Below are 18,389 nucleotides of genomic sequence, written 5' to 3'. Positions count from 1 at the left end.
GATCTTTGAGGATGAGAAAGTGCAATTTTTCAAAACCACTCAATGAGTCAATTGCCAGGGGTTCCTAACTGAGCATGAAAACTTGTAATTCCATTAAGATGGGGAAAACAGTGGGTCTGGCTGGATCACTAGGATGACTGTGAGGGAAGAAGACGGAACGGGGAAAGTCAATGACTCCCAGCAACAAATCTTCTGCTGCATAGTCTACATACACATTAGTGGCTTAAAATGCAGCAAGGCTATTTCCCCCCACTGTGTTTCATGTGGCATTTGCGCACTATTCTACACACACACCAGAGAGGGGTAGGGGATGCATTCACCCAATGCACATTAACTGTTTGGTTTTCATGCACCTATACCTCCCTCCTAATCATTAAGCTGTTATCTGTGCCTGGCACTGTCATCCATATACAGTATGTGCAAAGGCTGTCTCAAATGTACACACCTCAGCTAAAATGCATCGTGAATGTGGCTGAAGTTTTACTTCCTGATTGAAGTTGATTTGAGAGAAAACGTTTCAAGCAGCGATATTTCTCAAGAAACTACAGGGTAGTTCTGCATTGTGGGCAATGTTGGGCGTACATGGATTCAAAAAGTCAGAGGTGGGAGTGCATTGGGGCCAGAGTAAATGATAATGTGTACAGAGCCATTTCCCTGTGTGGAGTGGAAAGGCTTGAAAGCCAATTTAGCTGGGAAGAGAGATGCCCAGTTCTGTGTTGGTTCAATGAAGAAATATTGAAAGGAGAATTCCCAGATGCTAAGAGGCAAGTTTGGGGCACGAATTCTTTGGTGAGAGAACCCTAGCAGAAATTTAAAATCACGAAATATGCAGCAAATACAGTCTGTTAGACCTTTAAAATATGCCCTTTACAGTGAATTCCAAAGTTTCTCTCTTACCCAGCATAGAAAAAGACCACACATTTGGTAAATAAAAAAATAATTTACTTACAAACTCTTCAAAGGTCAGGTTCATGCGCTTCAGAAAGTTGCACAGGCAGTAAAACTTAGCTTAATTACAAAATGTTGAAAGTTCCTAAATTATTGGTATAGGAATTCAAGAGTGACCTATGCTAAGCCTCTCAGGACAGCTTATTCTGTGGTATTATCCCCTTCATGCATTCATTAGACTTAAGCATGCTGGTTATATGAGACTTGTTATCCCACATTCTGAAGGTCAAGCCACATCCTAGTCTTCCCACTCCAACTCAGGTCAAGTCCACATGCTACCTGGGCTGTTTCAAAACAGTGTCACAAACTCAGACACTGCTACTTATTTGGACCTTGCCCTTCACAGTTCTGTTAGTGCTCATGGATGCCCTGAACACCTAAAATATTTTTTACAGGGAGAGAGACAGAGAGACAGAGAGAGAGACAGAAAGAAAGAAAGAAAGAAAGAAAGAAAGAAAGAAAGAAAGAAGGATTCTCTCTCTCTCTCTCTCTCTCTCTCTCTCTCTCACACACACACACACACACACACACAGAGAGAGAGAGAGAGAGAGAGAGAGAGAGAACCAGCTACTGAACTGTTGAGGGTGGGGAAAAACAACTTTTATTTCAGAAATCTAACCTGACCCCATCCAATGTTCATAGGAGAAGAAAGAACGCTCAGCTTCAGCTGCCGGTTGCCCTGGGATGTGAGAACAGAAGAGAAGCACCCTGTGGCTTCTGCCATCAGCCAGGTGACTGGGTTGTTTGTGTTTAGGGGTTGTGCATATGGATCTGTGTGTATTTATTATAATCTGTTGTAAGCTACTCTGAGGATCATTCAGTCAAAAGGGTGGAGGAGATACAGAATCTTCTGAATTAGTAAAATAAATAAAAAATCTGAACATATGGAAAGCTTAGTGACCACTGCTGTATGAGAAGAGATAAGGCCCCCAAGAGCTAGAAGAATCCAGTGTTTTAATGTGAGGAAAGGCTTCAGCACCATCAGCGTTATCTTTATGGTAGTGATGTTTGTTTTTTAAAGGAGGTGGGTGTGGGTGCAGAGGGAAATCAATCCATACTCCAGAAGCAAGGGAAATGGAAAGTAAGTTGCATTTGTGTATTGTAGGAGTTGATTCTGAATCTCCAACAGGTTCAGGCCATAGGAACATTGCTAAATATAGCAACCACTTTACTGAATGATGAGCCAACAGTTTTGCAAGATAATAGAAATACAGCTAGCTTCCTTTTTGCCATCCAAAAGTCTTGCCTGCAATGCACAAAACGTATCTCATTCATTATCTTGTCTCCCAGAGCCCTTGGCTCGGTCTGCTTGTTCTACTTGTTACAGTTACAAGAACTAAGTAAATTTAAATCCCAGGGATCGTGTACTGTACATACACGGTGAAAAGAGCACATCGCTGTCCTTTTGGGGTGTGGGGGAGGGTGGTGATGGTGGTGAAAGCTGGGCTTCCTCCAAAGGGCACTTCTACATATCTTGCTACAATTAGACTATTTGGAGCCAAGCAATGTGGAGCCTTAACTAATTTCAGCATTCACTTCTGCTAAATTATTTATGACGCTTTCCATGCAGGCTCTGGCTTTTTTAAAAAGCCACACACACGCCTAATGCTCTATGTTATAATGCTCCATGTGAAAATAAAGGACTAATTCTGCACCCAGTGTCCAACTAGTACAGTAGTTTAAAACACAGTAACTGATGCTTAAGCCAAGCATTTGATACATTCAAAGAGACCCGAATGGAATTTCTGCCATGTACAGAGCTACTAAATCATGTTCATTAATGATGAGAATGCTTAATGTTTTCATATAAGCAGCTGAAACAACATTAGAAACATTTAATAAAAATACAGCCAGCCACTCCTATCAAAAACTCAGACACCTCAAGTATAAAACAATGAAGATTTTAAAAACAGAGAAAGTCCCTCTGTTTTGCAACTGCAAAGTCAGCATTATACATCTATTGAAACTGTTTGCAGGGGGAATCTTCAGCCTGAACTTTGTAAAAGTGAAAATACAGAAAGGTAAAATAGATGGTTTGATAGTTTCTTTTTCTTTTCTTTCTTTTTTGAAAAATTACAGTGGACCAATGCATCTCAGACTTTTAAGAGTGGGGCCAACCTGTAAACTTATTCAGTCCTTTTTGGGCCAGTTTTAATCTAACGCTCTGCACATTGCTGGCTTAAAATGCAGCTAAATTCTTCTTTGTCTCAGTTTGGATCAAAGCTGGTTTGGGGAGAACACTGTTGAATAAGAAATCACAGAATAGATACAGGATAGATATGGATTGTGGTTAATGCCATGCAAAACCAGCTGTGGGGAGCACACTGTATGCAGACTAAATGGGAGTGTGTACACAGCCTGACACCACCTTTCAAGCCATACCTCTCTCTATAACAGGAAGCACAAGAAGATCACACCTGTAGTTAGCTATGAATCTTTTGTTTTTCTGTGTAAATATAGATATAGGCAACATGTATTTGAGTTGAATTAAAGCATAATTAGGGAGGGAGGGAGACTTTAAGTCATCACACTAACACATCACATCACACTGACAAGAATGGTGTGCTGTGAGCCTTGTAAAAGTTCCTCAAAATGTGTGTGTGTGTGTGTTGTGCAACCCACCCAGAAACACATTGTTACCCACGGTTTGAGAAGCTCTTCAGTAGGCAAAGTAAAGAGCAAAACACGCAGGTTTTTGGAAATTAGAGAACAAATAACTTCACTGATCAGTGGGTTGCCAAAATCAACAGCCGCAGAAACAGGGAATACAGAGGGAGAGTTGTCACTGAATTCTATCCAAACCAAGAAAGGGAATTTTGTAGGTTCTTGTTTGGGTACTACATTTTAAAAATAATAATAGTTCAAGGATTGGGGGAGTTTTAATAAGAGTCGATCTAGACATGATGTGCGAGATCCATGCATCAAGAATCTCCCACATTTAAAAAGCTAAAAGGAACCAGAAAGGAAAACCATGGTGCCAAGGGAGGAGTTTTCAGAGGTTTTAGCACAATCCTATGCATGTTTATGCAGGGACGCGGGTGGCGCGCAGGGACGCGGGTGGCGCTGTGGGTAAAACCTCAGCGCCTAGGGCTTGCCGATCGCATGGTCGGCGGTTCGAATCCCTGTGGCGGGGTGAGCTCCCGTCTTTTGGTCCCAGCTCCTGCCCACCTAGCAGTTCGAAAGCACCCTTAAGTGCAAGTAGATAAATAGGTACCACTTTATAGCGGGAAGATAAACGGCGTTTCTGTGTGCTGCGCTGGTGCCGGCTCACCAGAGCAGCTTCATCACGCTGGCCACGTGACCCAGAAGTGTCTCCGGACAGCGCTGGCCCCCGGCCTCTTAAGTGAGATGGGCGCACAACCCTAGAGTCGGACACGACTGGCCTGTACGGGCAGGGGTACCTTTATGCATATTTATCTACTAGGGCTTACATAGGTTATGTAGAATTATAGGCCAAAATCATTGACCACCTGAAAGATATAGGTACCATTATGATTTCCCTGACTAAACAAACACACTGGTACCTCGGGTTAAGTACTTACTTTGTGCCGGAGGTCCATTCTTAACCTGAAACTTTTCTTAACCTGAAGCACCACTTTAGCTGATGGAGCCTACCACTGCCGCCGTGCCGCTGGAGCACAATTTCTGTTCTCATCCTGAAGCAAAGTTTTTAATCCGAGGTAATATTTCTGGGTTAGCAGAGTCTGTAACCTGAAGCTTATGTAACCTGAAGGTACCACTGTAGCTGATTTGGGAGAGGGCAATTTATATTGGGAAAACAGTGCAGCCCCAAACTGACCCTTACCCCCATACACACATACATACCAGTGGCTGCTTTTAACTTTTAAAAACAATAATAAGATCCTGATCTCAGATGTCCCATAGCTCACCTCATTGCACTCTTAATACAGCTTCCAGACCTTCACTATTTTTGCATGAGATTCAGTCACATCCTGGCAAATTCAGGCTGCACAATCAAAGTTGAATTGGAACTCTTGCAACGCAAACCTATTTCCCCCAAAGATCAGACTTCTTGCGATGAGGAAAGTGGCCAGAAAACGCACTGGAAAGTGTGGGATAGCACTTGCTTTGATGCAATGCGGTCCTTTTTGTTAAAGCGTTCAGCTGGAAGCAACCTAAGAAATGGGGTCCACACATCCCTATGTTGCTTCTGAGAGGAAAAAGGTCCAAGAAATCTAGACAGAATAAGAACCTCTCAGGCTAGTAGCCAGAGGGGGGATATACATATCTTTATTCACATATTAGCTGCTTCTCTTCTTATGAAAAACTGTTGTAAGATGAAAACTATTCACACACATTATATGCACATATAAAATTGTGCGCAATTTTTTATATTTGAGTCCTATATGCTTCATGTTTTATTTTAAAATGTGATCTTTTTAATATGGGCCTTGTGATTTATCGCACTTTTCCAAGCAAGCATAAGCAATTACGGTACTATTTTAACAAATCCTGCAGGAATGGTAACACAACTCTCCTGTTCATTATCTACAAATCCCATTAAAAAGTACTCCAAACAAGCCTAAGGAGACTCACAAATCATGAAGGGTTGCCATGGGGAGGATAAGCATCTCTTCTCCTCCTTACATAGCATAGTCAAGAGAAGAGATAAAAGTTCAAATGGCAACTCAAATGAGTTTGTCTTGATGTTAGGAAGAAACTTTTTGCTATATAAGTAATGCTGAACATTGAAACAGGTCGCCTAACAATGCAGCGGCTTCTACAACACTGGAGGCATCCAAAATAGTTTAAACTATATATTACACTGAATGCAATTCTGAATCTAATGTTGCAGGTTTTTAAAAAATGCAAATAGCACCAGCTGGGGTGGGTTGATAATTAATAGGATCAGAGTAGGTGTGGAAAGGAAAAAGTCCTCCCTGTCCTCTACTGCAATCCTGAGGAAAACATCTCTTCTGAAGCTAGTATTGTTTTGAAGGGAAATTCCCTCATTGGTGTCAGCTTAAACCGCATTCAGCCTTTCTCAACCTTGGGTCCCCAGATGTTTTTGGCCTACAGCTCCCATCATCCCTGACCACTGGTCCTGTGAGCTAGGGATCAAGGGAGTTGTAGGCCAAAAATATCTGGGGACCCAAGGTTGAGAACCACTGGATAGGTAGATATAAATACAAATACTTTATAATGTCACTTTTAATTGGATCCACATTTTTATGGCACCACTTTTCATAGGAGGGATGTGTGTTTATATTTTGTTGTATGTACAGATTACTTTATCTTTTTGTTCCTCTTTGCATTGTAACCAGAGAGTAAACACTGCAAATTACCATACATTAAAAGAAGACCCATAGCAGCTAACATCGTAAGGAAAAATACTGTAGTCAATATCAGAAAAAAACATTCTGTATAACAATTTAGTTAAAAAGTGATTAAAAAATAACAAAGCAGCGTTATTATCTTACATTAATATAAACAATTCATACACTACAGTGCAGCCAAACAAACACAAGATGCAGACAGAAGACAAACCTTTCCACAGCCCTAAATGTGCACAGTGTGATACTGCAAAACTGATTCTCTAAAGCTGCATGTTAAATCTGAAAAGTGAATTAGAAAGCAATTGCTCAGAAACATAAAGTCTTGCAAAATGTTATAGAATGTTTCCAGTCTGCAGACCTGGCGTTTAATGATCTGTTTGTATAATCCCTTTATGCCATAAAGCAACAGAACCCTCCATAATTCTAATAGCTTGTCAATTACCTGTTTTTTTAAAAAATGCAATGGGTGGGAGAATAATCTAGAAACTTGAATCAATGGTGCTTCCACAGAGGTTGAATGGAGCTATAAATCATACAAAAATTAAGCAACAGTTTCTAGGATAATACTCCAAATTTACCTTGCACTTATTTCCTTGATTGTAACAGGATTTCCCATGTCAATAATATCTCATCTTGGTAAGAAACAGCAGCTTAGTTTGATTGCCTCTGTTTCCATATCCAAGATGTGGATGCAAACTGAGCTTGATGTTGTTCAATAGCATTCTGGGAGACATAATTTATGGCATTATAATGGAATCATAGAGTTGTACAGTTGGAAAGGGCGGCAAGGGTCATTTAGTGCAACCCCCTGCAATGCAGGAATCTTTTGCCCAACATGGGGCTTGAACACATGACCCTGAGATTAAGAGTCTCATGCTCTACTGCAGGGGTCAGCAAACCTTTCCCGCAGTGGGTCGGTCCACTGTCCCTCACACACACACACACACACAGAGAGAGAGAGAGAGAGAGAGAGAGAGACATCACACATATGCCTTCTCGGTTTGCTGCCTGCCTTATTTGCTGAAGGGTTGGCGGTGGTGGTGCGAAACAGGCTTCCTCCCCACCTAGAGAAAGAAGGCGCTGCGCTTAGCTTCCCAGGGGCTGCCACCACCACCGCTGCTTCTTCTTCTTGTGAAGCAGGTAAGCAGAGTGAGCTCGTCCGTTCCACTCTCTAGCCCACAGGAGCACCAGGGCAGCAGCAGCGGGAGGAAGAGGCCAAGCAGTGGCGGCTCTGTCAATCAAATGCCGCTGAGGTAAACCAGGCACGGCATTTGATTGGCAGAGACGTTCCCGTGCTGCACTGAGGTAAACCAGGCACGGCATTTGATTGGCAGAGACGTTCCCGTGCTACACTGTGGTAAACCAGGCACGGCATTTGATTGGCAGAGCCTCCGCCACTCGGCCTCTTCCTCCCGTCGCCATTGCTGGGAGTCTCGGCTTCGCGGTGGGTTCTGGCTTTGCGGCGCAGACCGGATTTAGGAGCCAGGTGGGCCTGATCTGGCCTGGGGGCCTTAGTTTGCCAACCCCTGCTCTACCAACTGAGCTATCCCAGGAAACGCCGGCATTGGGTATACAGTATATTGCTAATCAACCAACAACCTATGTCCATTAACTGCTTTGAAGAATTTAGCAGAAAAGCTAAATCTTTCACCCACCACATGGTATTCTTCCATTCAACTTGCAGCTTTATGTACAACATTAACTTCTTCTCCTTCACAAGTATGGCATTATCTTGTCCAGTAGTGCATTTATAAGTATGTATGTATAGTATACTGTTGAGGAGGCCCCAGGTTATTAGTATATGCTGTTAACTGAGAGCATACCTCTGAAACTTGACTACAGAAAATGAATTGCCATTGTTGAATTCCAGCATTTTAGTTTGTTTCCACTCTTCATTTCTTCTGCTCCTTGTTTCAACTCAGTGGATGGAGCTCCATAAAAGTGGGGGTCACCAAACCAGTGTCCGTGAAGGCCTTCACTGGTACTCTCAAACAGACATTTTATCTAACATAAGTTATTGTGTATTATTTTTAGCGCAAAAGGGGGGAAAATATTTGCGCCATCCCAGACTGTCAGTGTTTTCCGTTTTAGTCTGAAGGGATGAGTATGGATGTACATAGGTAGGACTCCCTCTGTACGATGGTTCAATGTGTTTTTTAAAAATGCATTTTCAGTCATGGCTAGCTAGCTTGCCGGGTCTTTCATCTAGATACCCCAAGCTTTTTAAGTAACAGTTTTTGCTTTCCACATAGTATAGAAAAATGTGTAACACAATAGCAGAACCCAAAATATCACAAATTATTTTTGCTGTTGAAATCTGGTAATTGTAATGTTGAAAATCTTCAGGTAATGAAATGCACATGTACGCTTTAGAGGAAATCCAAAATAATCTGTGTCACATTAGAATTATCTCACTGATAAGATCACCTTTTCAAACCTTAACTCACACAGCATGCAATGTCTGGATTTAACCACACAATGTTATGCAGGTCACTCATAAACATTTCACTAGAGTGTCCATTTGTACAGGGACCTCCCTGTTCTGTACTCAGCTGTGCTATCGGTACTGAAATGTCAACAGGCCAAACTAGGTCTTTTGAAATTCTGCAAAGCTCCTTGGCCACATATATCTTAACTACAAATCATTACATGTAAAAGTGTAAGTTTTTCTCTTTATATTATTAAAATCCTAATAACGTTGGCCTTGCGGGCAGACAATATACCGCATTTTTCCATCTATAAGACTAGGGTTTTTTTTAACCAAAAAATTAGGTTTAAAACTGGGGCTTGTCGTATACACTGGTAGTGCTGAGGGATGTTTTTTTAATTTGGAGTCCCTCAAAATAGGAGGCTCTTATACAAATGGGGGGCTTATAAACGGAAAAATATGGTATTTTGCATTAATTACTCTCTCACTTAGCTCTACTTGGCATATATTATCAAGGTTGCTTTGTGCACAGGGTGAGTTTGTTCACATTTTAATATGTTTAATTCTTATTCTTTTTACTCCACTGCAGCCAAAAAGACTCCCAGAGCAGGTTACATAAGATCTTTTTAAAAGCAAGACAGTCCCTGCCTGGAGGCTGCTTTCTAAAAGTCGCAACACAAAAGGGATTGAGGGGAGAGGGAAGGGGAGGGAAACAAGCAGATTCGCATAGTAACCAGCTGTAGTTTACCCCTCACAGAGCTATAGTTCCCAGAACACTTCCCATATTACAGTACAGTGTCCAGTGTCTTTGGGGCGTGGTAGTGGGGATGTTCTTTAAATGCATGGTGTGTATGCACCTTAGGCAGACAGAGACAGCAGCTTCAGGTAGCAAATGCTAAAGGGGGACAATGGGGAAGTGTTGGATGGTAGAGCTGTGAGTGCCATCATGTGGTGTACTCTGTGCCTCCTAAACTTGTCTGTTCCCCATTATGTGGTTACACTTTCAGTCCAGCTGTCTTCTGTACGTGGAATGGGGTTGGGCATCATGTCACCTCTTCCTTCAGGCAGCAAAATGTCTTAGGCCAGCAAAATGTCTGATTGGCAGTGGATCTCTGAGTGTCAGGCAAAAGACTCAGCACTTACTAACTGATCCTTCTCACTTTCTAGCAACTCTTCTGCCAACTGCCTCTGGGAGAATGACTCAGTCAAAAGTACTTGGAAGGATGGACGAGGTAAAACCTTTTTAATTGGAGATGCTGGAAACTAAACCTGGTCATTCAGAAATGTAACTATGATATTTAGAGGCAAAGTTGCTTACAGAGAATTAAGAAGTTGGCAAAAATAATAAGCATTATTGAATGGGCAGGATAATGCCTGAAGAGTAAAGCATCAACAATAAAATGTAGATGCACTGCCAAATTACAAAAGAGGGTTAGTAAATCTAGGTCTTTATGATACTCTGAGGCAGCCCAGATTTATTGGGTAGGCGATGGATGTTCCATGATAAGTCAAACATTTGGTACAAACTGAAACAAGAGCTAATGGAATTTCCCAAGGATATCTTCCATTGGGGAGGTGAAAACCAAAAGCAATGCTTTTAGACAGAGGGTAATTCCATGGCAGTCACAGAAATCACGAGAAAATACAGAAATAGATTGAGTCTGGGAATTTCAGAATTAGATTCAGTCAGGAGAGATTAAAAAAATAAGCCTGGAAGGTAAATTAGATATGATATCACACACACACAGAGAGAGAAATGTTTGTGTTTTAAACCATAAGATTATTTAGGCTTGTGGAAAGATTGACCAACACATGGAGAAAAGCAGGAGAAAATATGCCTTAAAGACTTTTGCTAGGGATCACTATACAGATGCTGAATAATTAACTTGTTCTCGGGCTCCTACACATGCCATAAGGTACGCGGGGCCGTGGAATTGCTTGCCAAGTCCTTAAGGCAATCACACTTCATGACACTCCCAAGGAAGATGCCAGATGCTGACGGAATGTTCTGAAGTTCCTATTTCAGCCTATACAAATTTTTCAAATAGTTCTAACTACAGATTTAGGCTGCCAATGTTCATTTATGTACACCATGCAATATAAGCCATGAACCGAATTAGAAATTTCAGATCTTTCTGCTCTTGGAAGTAAAATATAGAATAAAATGTAAACCCCCCCCCCCAATCTTTTGCTGGTTCTTAAATGAAACCACAAGTGTAGCAAATGCAAAACAATCCTTCAATTATTACAGAGCATCAACAAGTGTTGATGAGTAGTTTAGAGGGATTTTGATGTTCAGTAAGGTATTTGAGCTTAGCAAAGAAAATAAACAGAACTTCTATTAATTGCCTTGTGAGTGGGCTAGAAGCACACATTCAATTTGTAGGCAAGGTTAATTATCTCCCTCCATACCAAGTGATTAGTGCCTGCTGCGTCATTTTAAAAAAAGCCCAGCTGATGCTCCTTGGGTATTATATCCCAAATGTCTGAGACATATTTGGGTACTTTGGGTGATCGGTCATAAGGTAAGCCTACACAAAGTCCATTATACAACATATAGAGACAGAAAAGGACTTTGTTCCAGTATCTGACATTTGGTTTAATGAGAGTTACTCTCAACTAATTGTGTATAAGATTGTACTTTGTAGTTGAATTGGCCAACTGTTCCATCTCTTGGCTATAATATTTTGATGGTTACCACTTTCTGTCATGCAGAATGATGTTCAGAATCCCACAAAGCCTTTCTATACACACTTGTGACAGAGCAAGTGAAAAGGTCTGCTAGTGTAAGAAGAAAGGTGTGTTTGACCAAGAGGCAGATACAGATAGGGTTTTTATATTGGGTATATTTTATTTCATTTTTCTGAGAGAGGCAAATGGACCTTAGTGCCAGCATTACCTATGTATAAAAGGAACTAAAAATAAATACTACTGGGAACCGTCTGTGTTAGAAAAAGAACCTTGATAGATATTCAGATGCAAAGCCTAAGATGTGAAAACTTAAATGTCATCATTCAGATTCCATCTGTGTTCTAGTTTACATCTGTTGTATTTATAGGAAATCATCAGAAATTCAAAATATTTGTTTGCTTATATACGCAAACTAAAAAAAAGAATAAAATGAAAATATATCCTCAGCTGTGACGTAATCAAAATGACTGACCCTTCTTTGCTAGGTTCTCTTATAGCACATAAATAAGGAACCGGCTGTATAGGAACACACACAAACAGAAAAAACAGGTCCAGGCCAGCATACAAAGACACAATATATGGCAAGCAAAGTACAACAAATGTATTTGTCACAATGTACCCGCTGTTACAAGGCATACAGTACATGCAAGCGGTACTCCAGAACCATCAAAATGAGTACAGTATTAGAATTTATGATATATTTTCATTATCTTTGACGCAAGGGAGATGGCAGAGCAGCAGTAGCAAACAGGGCTGGAGCCCGGTGATCCCAGTTTCCAAGAGAAACTTCTTATTCAGCTGACAATATAAAAGAAAATGGTAGCAGCCCAAGCCAAGCAATATAGTGTAAACTTTTCCAGACCGTGTGCAGGCTGACTCACCCTGTGAAGTTTACAAGGTCCCACATTGGGTACAAGCAGAGGCAACTACTGCGTGCTGGCTAGCAGAAAACAGAGGAAGCCCACTAGGGGACATTTATGAGTAGAGACTGTGAAACACCCAGGGTTTCTTAAAGAGGTACTACAAGAAACAGCCCAAATCAAAAGAAGTATTCAACCTATGGGGTGTGACTGTATTATGAAGATGTATAAACTTAAATTCTTGTGTCAAGAGTACCTTCTCAGTATTAATTCTGTTGTATGGGTCCCTGTCCTGTAGTATGAGGACTTTCTTTTATTTTCTTTCTTTTTTTAAAAACCAGGGGAGGGAAATGCACTGTGTGAATATTCAGTTTTGCTTAAAAAAAGTAAATCATTAAGCTGACTCAAATAATAGCCTGGAAAGAAGAAGCACACCTTTCATGAGTAGCACCAGGACATCAAGGGGTAAATAAAACAGGGAAATAGTTGCTAGCTGAGGGCATATTTTTAAGCTGGGGAAAACCCTTTTTCAGCCTGAGGGACACATTGCTTTCCAGGTAACTCTCCAAGGGCACTTTGCTAGTAGTGGGTGGGGCTAGAGGCAAAAGTGGGTAGAGCAACACGTGTAAATTTTACCTTTTATACATGCACTCCACTCTCTCTATCCTCCATCCAGGCAAGCAAGAGGCATTATCAGAGTTCAAGGACAAGTTCCAGCCAGGCAAAAACATATGAGTCAAAAACAGCTCTAGTGAGTTGTTTGGCCTGGGGAGAGTTACAGGGGCCAGTTAGACAGGTGTTGGGTGCCAGCTTGGCCCTGCGACTGTGGGTGCCCAAGGCCGTGGGGGCCATGCAACGTGCATGGCCCTGGCACTGAAATTTGTGGGTGCCTGGCCCCTTCATGGGGAATTTGGTGGGTCCTCGGGCACCCAGGGCTCCAGGGAGTTGGCAGCTATGACATAGAGGGCCACAGTTGGCTTCCAGGCCAGAGGTTCCCTCCTGCCTTAAGTGAAGAGCTTTATAGACCAAGGAAGTAGTAAGGCAGCAGCAGTAAAAATGCATGTACCTTTTCATCAAGTCTTCTTTCTCTAGTTAGCAGTTAACCATTCAATTTTTCTCCCCCATGTCATATTTGAATGTGAAATATTCCCTGGAATCCTTCGCTGCAATATAAATAGATATTCAGCTTTAGCAAAATAGCCAGTAGCTGTAGTGCAGAAAGTCTGTTATTTGGAATTTAGATAAACCCCCAAAGCAAAAATAACTGTGAGGATTTAACCAAGGAGGAATTGGAATCTGACAGTTTAGCCAATCAAAACTCCTGAGTGTTGACATTAGGAAAAGACTTGCATATCCTGTTCTGCAACATGCTTGTATCTCCAGTCAGCAGGAGTCGAATGCAAAGGGATCCATTCATAAAAACCGTTTTCATGCTGCTTGCTCTTGCACTGCGTGCAAAATAACATGTTGCAAGACAATGTGCTGAGCCTGTAAATAGTACCTCCTCACCCCTTAATGTTTACAGACCTTTTTTTTTGGTCTAGAAACTTTGCATTCTTTGCCAGACCCTTGTGAAACTGATACAGTGTGTGTAGTTCTCACTCCCTATCTCCTTAATTTTAAAGAGAGGATGCCACTCAAAGTTAAGGGGGAATGGCTGGGCTATAGAAGAGAATAGCTTTACATCTGTTTCCCTTCAAACATTTTCTGCCCCCACTTCCCTGTACTTTGAGTGGCATTAATTCTACTTGGCATCTGCTTCTTACCCACAAAGAGAGAGAGAGACAGAGAGAAAGTGAGGAGGTGAATCTGAGTGAGGACGACATAAAGTGTTCCACTCTGTGATTCGGAGTTCCAGAATATTCAATTTTACACCAAGGTCACCAGTACGCTACAAAGCAAAAGTTCAAGTATATACTTGGCTCTGCTTCTCTCCCCCCCCCTTAAAAAAGAATTGTGCATTATTGAATTATTATAGAAAAGAATTACAGTCCCACTGTTTGTGTTAGCCAATCTGATTAAACCTGCATAAGAGAAAATCCACGCAAGTGACTTTTCTTACCGAGGGAGAGCCATTTTCTCGTAATGTCCCCATATCAGATTTTGTAGGAGATGGATGAAAAGGAAATGTTGGCAGAATAGAAATCCTATTAAAAAATATCATTGCACGTGCAAGCCAGTACTGCCAGGCATGGAAAACTGGAGAGCCATTTCTGTTGACTCTGAATTGTGATCCGCTTCTGGATGCAGTTGCTGTATGATAGCTGTGTGTCGTGTGCTTCAGCATGTGAGCATTTAACTGCAAGCTACATCCTTTTGCTTGTAACCAAAATCTGACAGCTCTTTTTGGGGGGAAAAGCTGCTTTGGCAAGGGGAAGATTTAGGGCAGAGAGCAACATGGAGTAGCAGGGCTCAGGGCTGGCTCTGTCATGAAGCAAAATGAGGCAGCTGACAAATTTGCACCTCCAGGCCCCTTATCTCTCTGGTCGACACAACCACACACCCATTCAAGACATTTAAACACAGGCAGCCTCATAGGCCACCCTGCCCAGAACGCCTCTCTCTGAAGGACACCTGGCTCTTGCACAGTGCCAGACAGCAGGGAGGGATAGCCAGAAACTGAGGCCCAGGCATGGCTGGTGCAATTGACAAGTAAACTGGGGGAGGGGGTGTGGAGACGTAGCTATGCTGAGGGTTATTAATCCTTTCCCCTTCGACCACATCTCTGCTCCCAGTTGGACCTATGGGCATTCAGCATAACAGTGGCCCAGAGCCTACATGAGCACAAATTATGCACATGATAAAGGAATCCACTTTTGCAAGCTTTCTTCTTGTGCAGGTTCATCTTCACCACACATTCAAAGCACTATTAGAAGACTTTAAACAGCCATGGCTTTCCCCCAAGGAATCCTGGGAACTGTCTTTTGTTAATGGTGCAGAGACCCCTATTCCCCTTGCAAAACTGCAATTGTGTTTCTAAACATTCAAGCTTATGGTCAAGTGTACGTTCCACAGTGAAATGTTAAAGTAGTTATACCAAGTGAGTAGATAGGTGGGTTTACACACACAGTTGTGGGCTTCTGCATGCTGTTGCCCACTATGCACATCTGAATGAGTTATATGTGTTAATTTTAAGCAATGCAATTTTAAGCAACGCTGTATCCAGGTACAGGCCTGCCTGTATTTTGAGGAGTACCACAAAAAATCAATCTCAGATTGCATGTGTGAATTCATCCACATATGCTACATAGCTTGGGTGGCTTTCAGATACTCAGAGTAAACCCAATGGAATTTAATAGATCTAACCCATGCTCATTCATTTCGATGGGTCTCCTCTGAGTAAAACTTAGTTGAATACCACCCCTTGTTTGGAGTTCTCTAATGAACGGAGGGGAATCTTGTCTTGATAACCCTAAAGTGTTTCTAATCTGTTGCTTATGGGTACTTCACAACCCTGACAAGAGTGACAGAGTTTACTTGCTAAGAATAACTTCTTTTCTTTTTAGGTCAAAGGGAAATCTAAAGAGATTTGAACTTCCTTTGGGCATCCTAAAACCAAGGGGGTGGGGAACAGAGCCCTGGCTCAGTGTGAAATAAAGAAATAAATAGTAAACTCTGTCTAAGATGCCAATCAGATTAATGCAGTCCCTTTCATGTAAAATAATGGCAGGGTTCTGAACCTTGTTTTGAGGAAAGCAGATAACTGCAGATAAGATCAGAAAGCTCTGGCATTCAGTCAAAACAGGCAAGAGGGAGCTGAGCTAAGGAATGTGCTGTGCCTGGGGAAAGCACCCTACAAGCTAAACAGTCTAGGACACGCCTCTTCTCAGGGCATAAGCTTCATGGGTGGTACAGCTCACAAGCATCAGGAACTTGGGAAAGAGGCCTTGAGCCTTGCTTTCGAAATATTTTCTTTCCCCTTTCCCTTCTGCACCCCTCTTCCACTTTGCTCCATTTCCTTAGGACAGCTCTACTTACACTGAGTAGACAACAGAGCATATGTTTGAACTAATGTATTGTTCACAAGTGCAACTTAATTATTTCCCCCCCATCATGTATTTTTTTTAAAAAAAGAAAGTCTTTATATCCCTCCTCTTCCAAAAGGTTCAAGGCAGGATACCAGCATTTTAGAAACAGATACGCATGCACAGTTTTAAATTAGCAACTCTTAAGGCTAAAGCAGTTATTATCGTCATCATTATTGTAGCAACTCATAATACTTAAATGTGTTTAATTCTTACCAAGCCCCCTGGAACTCAGTTTGAATACTTAAAAGTTCCGATTCTGGATATTGCATTGTAGAGTCTAAACTAGATATAGTTGATCCATGGCCTGTGGGTCACATGTAGCCCCCGATACTTTTTTTAGTGACGCCTCTAAGATCCCCCAAAATTCATAATTAAAAATTGTATATACATATGCACATACATATACATGTGTACTACTCCTATGAGTCCCCTGCTGTAATGCCATAATACCAGAAATTTCAGTCACTTTCATTTGGGTTTCCAGTGGATTTTGGTTAACTGACACTTGGAATTCCAGATGTACATAGAATTTTCAGCAACCACATGCCAGAGACTTCATCACTACTTAATCCTCATAATGGAAAAGCAGCTTGGAAATTAAGAGCTTACTAAGCTTTTGAAAGGTATTTAGGCAGTTTCTCGTTCAAGCAGCTATTGCCAACCATGCACAGAGGGTATGATAGGCTAAACTACATCCTGTGCTCCTGTTAAGCGGGTGTGTTTGTGTGCCTATGTGTACAAACTCCCCCTGCATTGGCTTAGATGAGTGAGATGTTGCTGAACCTTGTCCTGGACATCGTGCCATGCTTCTTTCTTCCTTATTAGAATATTTACAACATAATCAGAAATGGTAGTGACTAGCCATGTAAAATACCTTGCAATCACATGGACGCCTCAGTTAACTGGTGAACTCAGTGTGAAAAAGATGCAGAAGGTAAATTCCATGCTAGCAATTATAAGGAACGTAATAAAATTGCCAGAGTATAAGTATTGCCATTATACAGGTCTATGATCTGGCCATACTTACATTGTAAGCAAACTGCTTTGGTGGCCCCATCTCCAAAAGAATATCGTCTATCTAGAAAAGATGCCAGGAAGAGCAAGCAAAATGACCAGAGAGCAGGATTCCCTTCCTGTATAATAATATGCTAAAGTGTTAGGAATTTTTAGTTTAGAAAAAAAGGTGATGGGGTTACAGGTGGGGCTTACATATTATATATGGAGTGTAGAAAGTGATTGGATGCTTTTAAACCTCTTGTACGATACAAGCATGTTGTATCTGTGGTAAACTTTCGCCCCCAGCCACTCGCCCCTCCCTCACCTGTCTTTGCTCGCCGGCCAGACCAGGTTTCTTGAGCAGGGTTGGCAGGCGTGTTTACTTTTTACAGAACAGGACAAAATAACACCGGTAAGGCTGCCACCACTCCCTTTGTCCCGGGGAACCCAGAGCCACAACCCAGGGAGAAGGCTGTGCCCCGTTATTGCTGGTTATCCCCCCTCCACAAGCTGTATCCACAGACTTGCAGACAGAAATTCTACGGTAGAGCGTAACCAAGCGTAAGGCTAGGAATTAGCTTTTCCCCCGGAAAGGCACACAAACCAAAACAGTTTCTTTCTTTAAAATTTATTTTAAAAGAACATAAGAAAACATGCTAAAATAGCAGGCACTTCTTTAGTAAGTTACAGGCAAGAAAAAATAAGAACATTGTAAAATCTAACTAACTTACATACTCACAAATAAAGCAAAGAGAGAATAGTTAGAGTCCTTTCAAAGTTCCGCATTCAGAGGCTTTCGCAATTCTCCATCACAAAGGACGTAAGGACAGCTACTTAGATGGAACATCAGCAGCCGGGCGATTTGCGGATAGCAAAGCGCGCTTTCTTAGCCATTCCCAAGATCTTTTATAATAATAATAATAATAATTTTTATTTATATCCCGCCCTCCCCAGCCAAAGCCGGGCTCAGGGCGGCTAACAACAATCAAATAAACAATCAAATAATAACACATTCTAAAAATATTTCATTATAAAAATTAGTTAAAATCAAATTGATGGCAACCGATTAAACAAAATTCTGTGCAGGTTGCCAGAGGAGGGAGTCAGGCTGCGCCCTGACCAAAAGCCTGGCGGAACAACT

General features: G+C 41.7%; 1 protein-coding gene across 12 annotated transcripts in view; it reads left to right on the top strand.

The window, feature by feature from the left end:
- Positions 1–18,389, top strand: part of LOC310703746 (uncharacterized protein) — a 151,962-nt gene that overhangs the window by 6,948 nt on the left and 126,625 nt on the right. For 10 of the 12 annotated variants that reach the window (XR_014524334.1, XR_014524336.1, XR_014524337.1 and 7 more), the window contains exons 2-3: positions 1,591–1,679; positions 9,841–9,905. Coding sequence is in view for 4 of the 12 variants with exons in the window: in XM_083496295.1 (XP_083352421.1) it covers positions 1,591–1,679; positions 9,841–9,905 (154 nt within the window). In the remaining 8 variants the exon portion in view is untranslated. Of the gene's footprint in view, positions 1–1,590; positions 1,680–9,840; positions 9,906–15,730; positions 16,599–18,389 lie in introns of those variants that run through there. The other 2 variants (XM_083496298.1, XR_014524335.1) reach the window with 2 other exon arrangements.

This window comes from Podarcis liolepis, assembly GCF_965112155.1.
Source record: "Podarcis liolepis genome assembly, chromosome: 3".
In the NCBI taxonomy this organism is placed as follows: Eukaryota; Metazoa; Chordata; class Lepidosauria; order Squamata; family Lacertidae; genus Podarcis; species Podarcis liolepis.
This window is presented reverse-complemented; position numbering and strand designations above follow the sequence as displayed.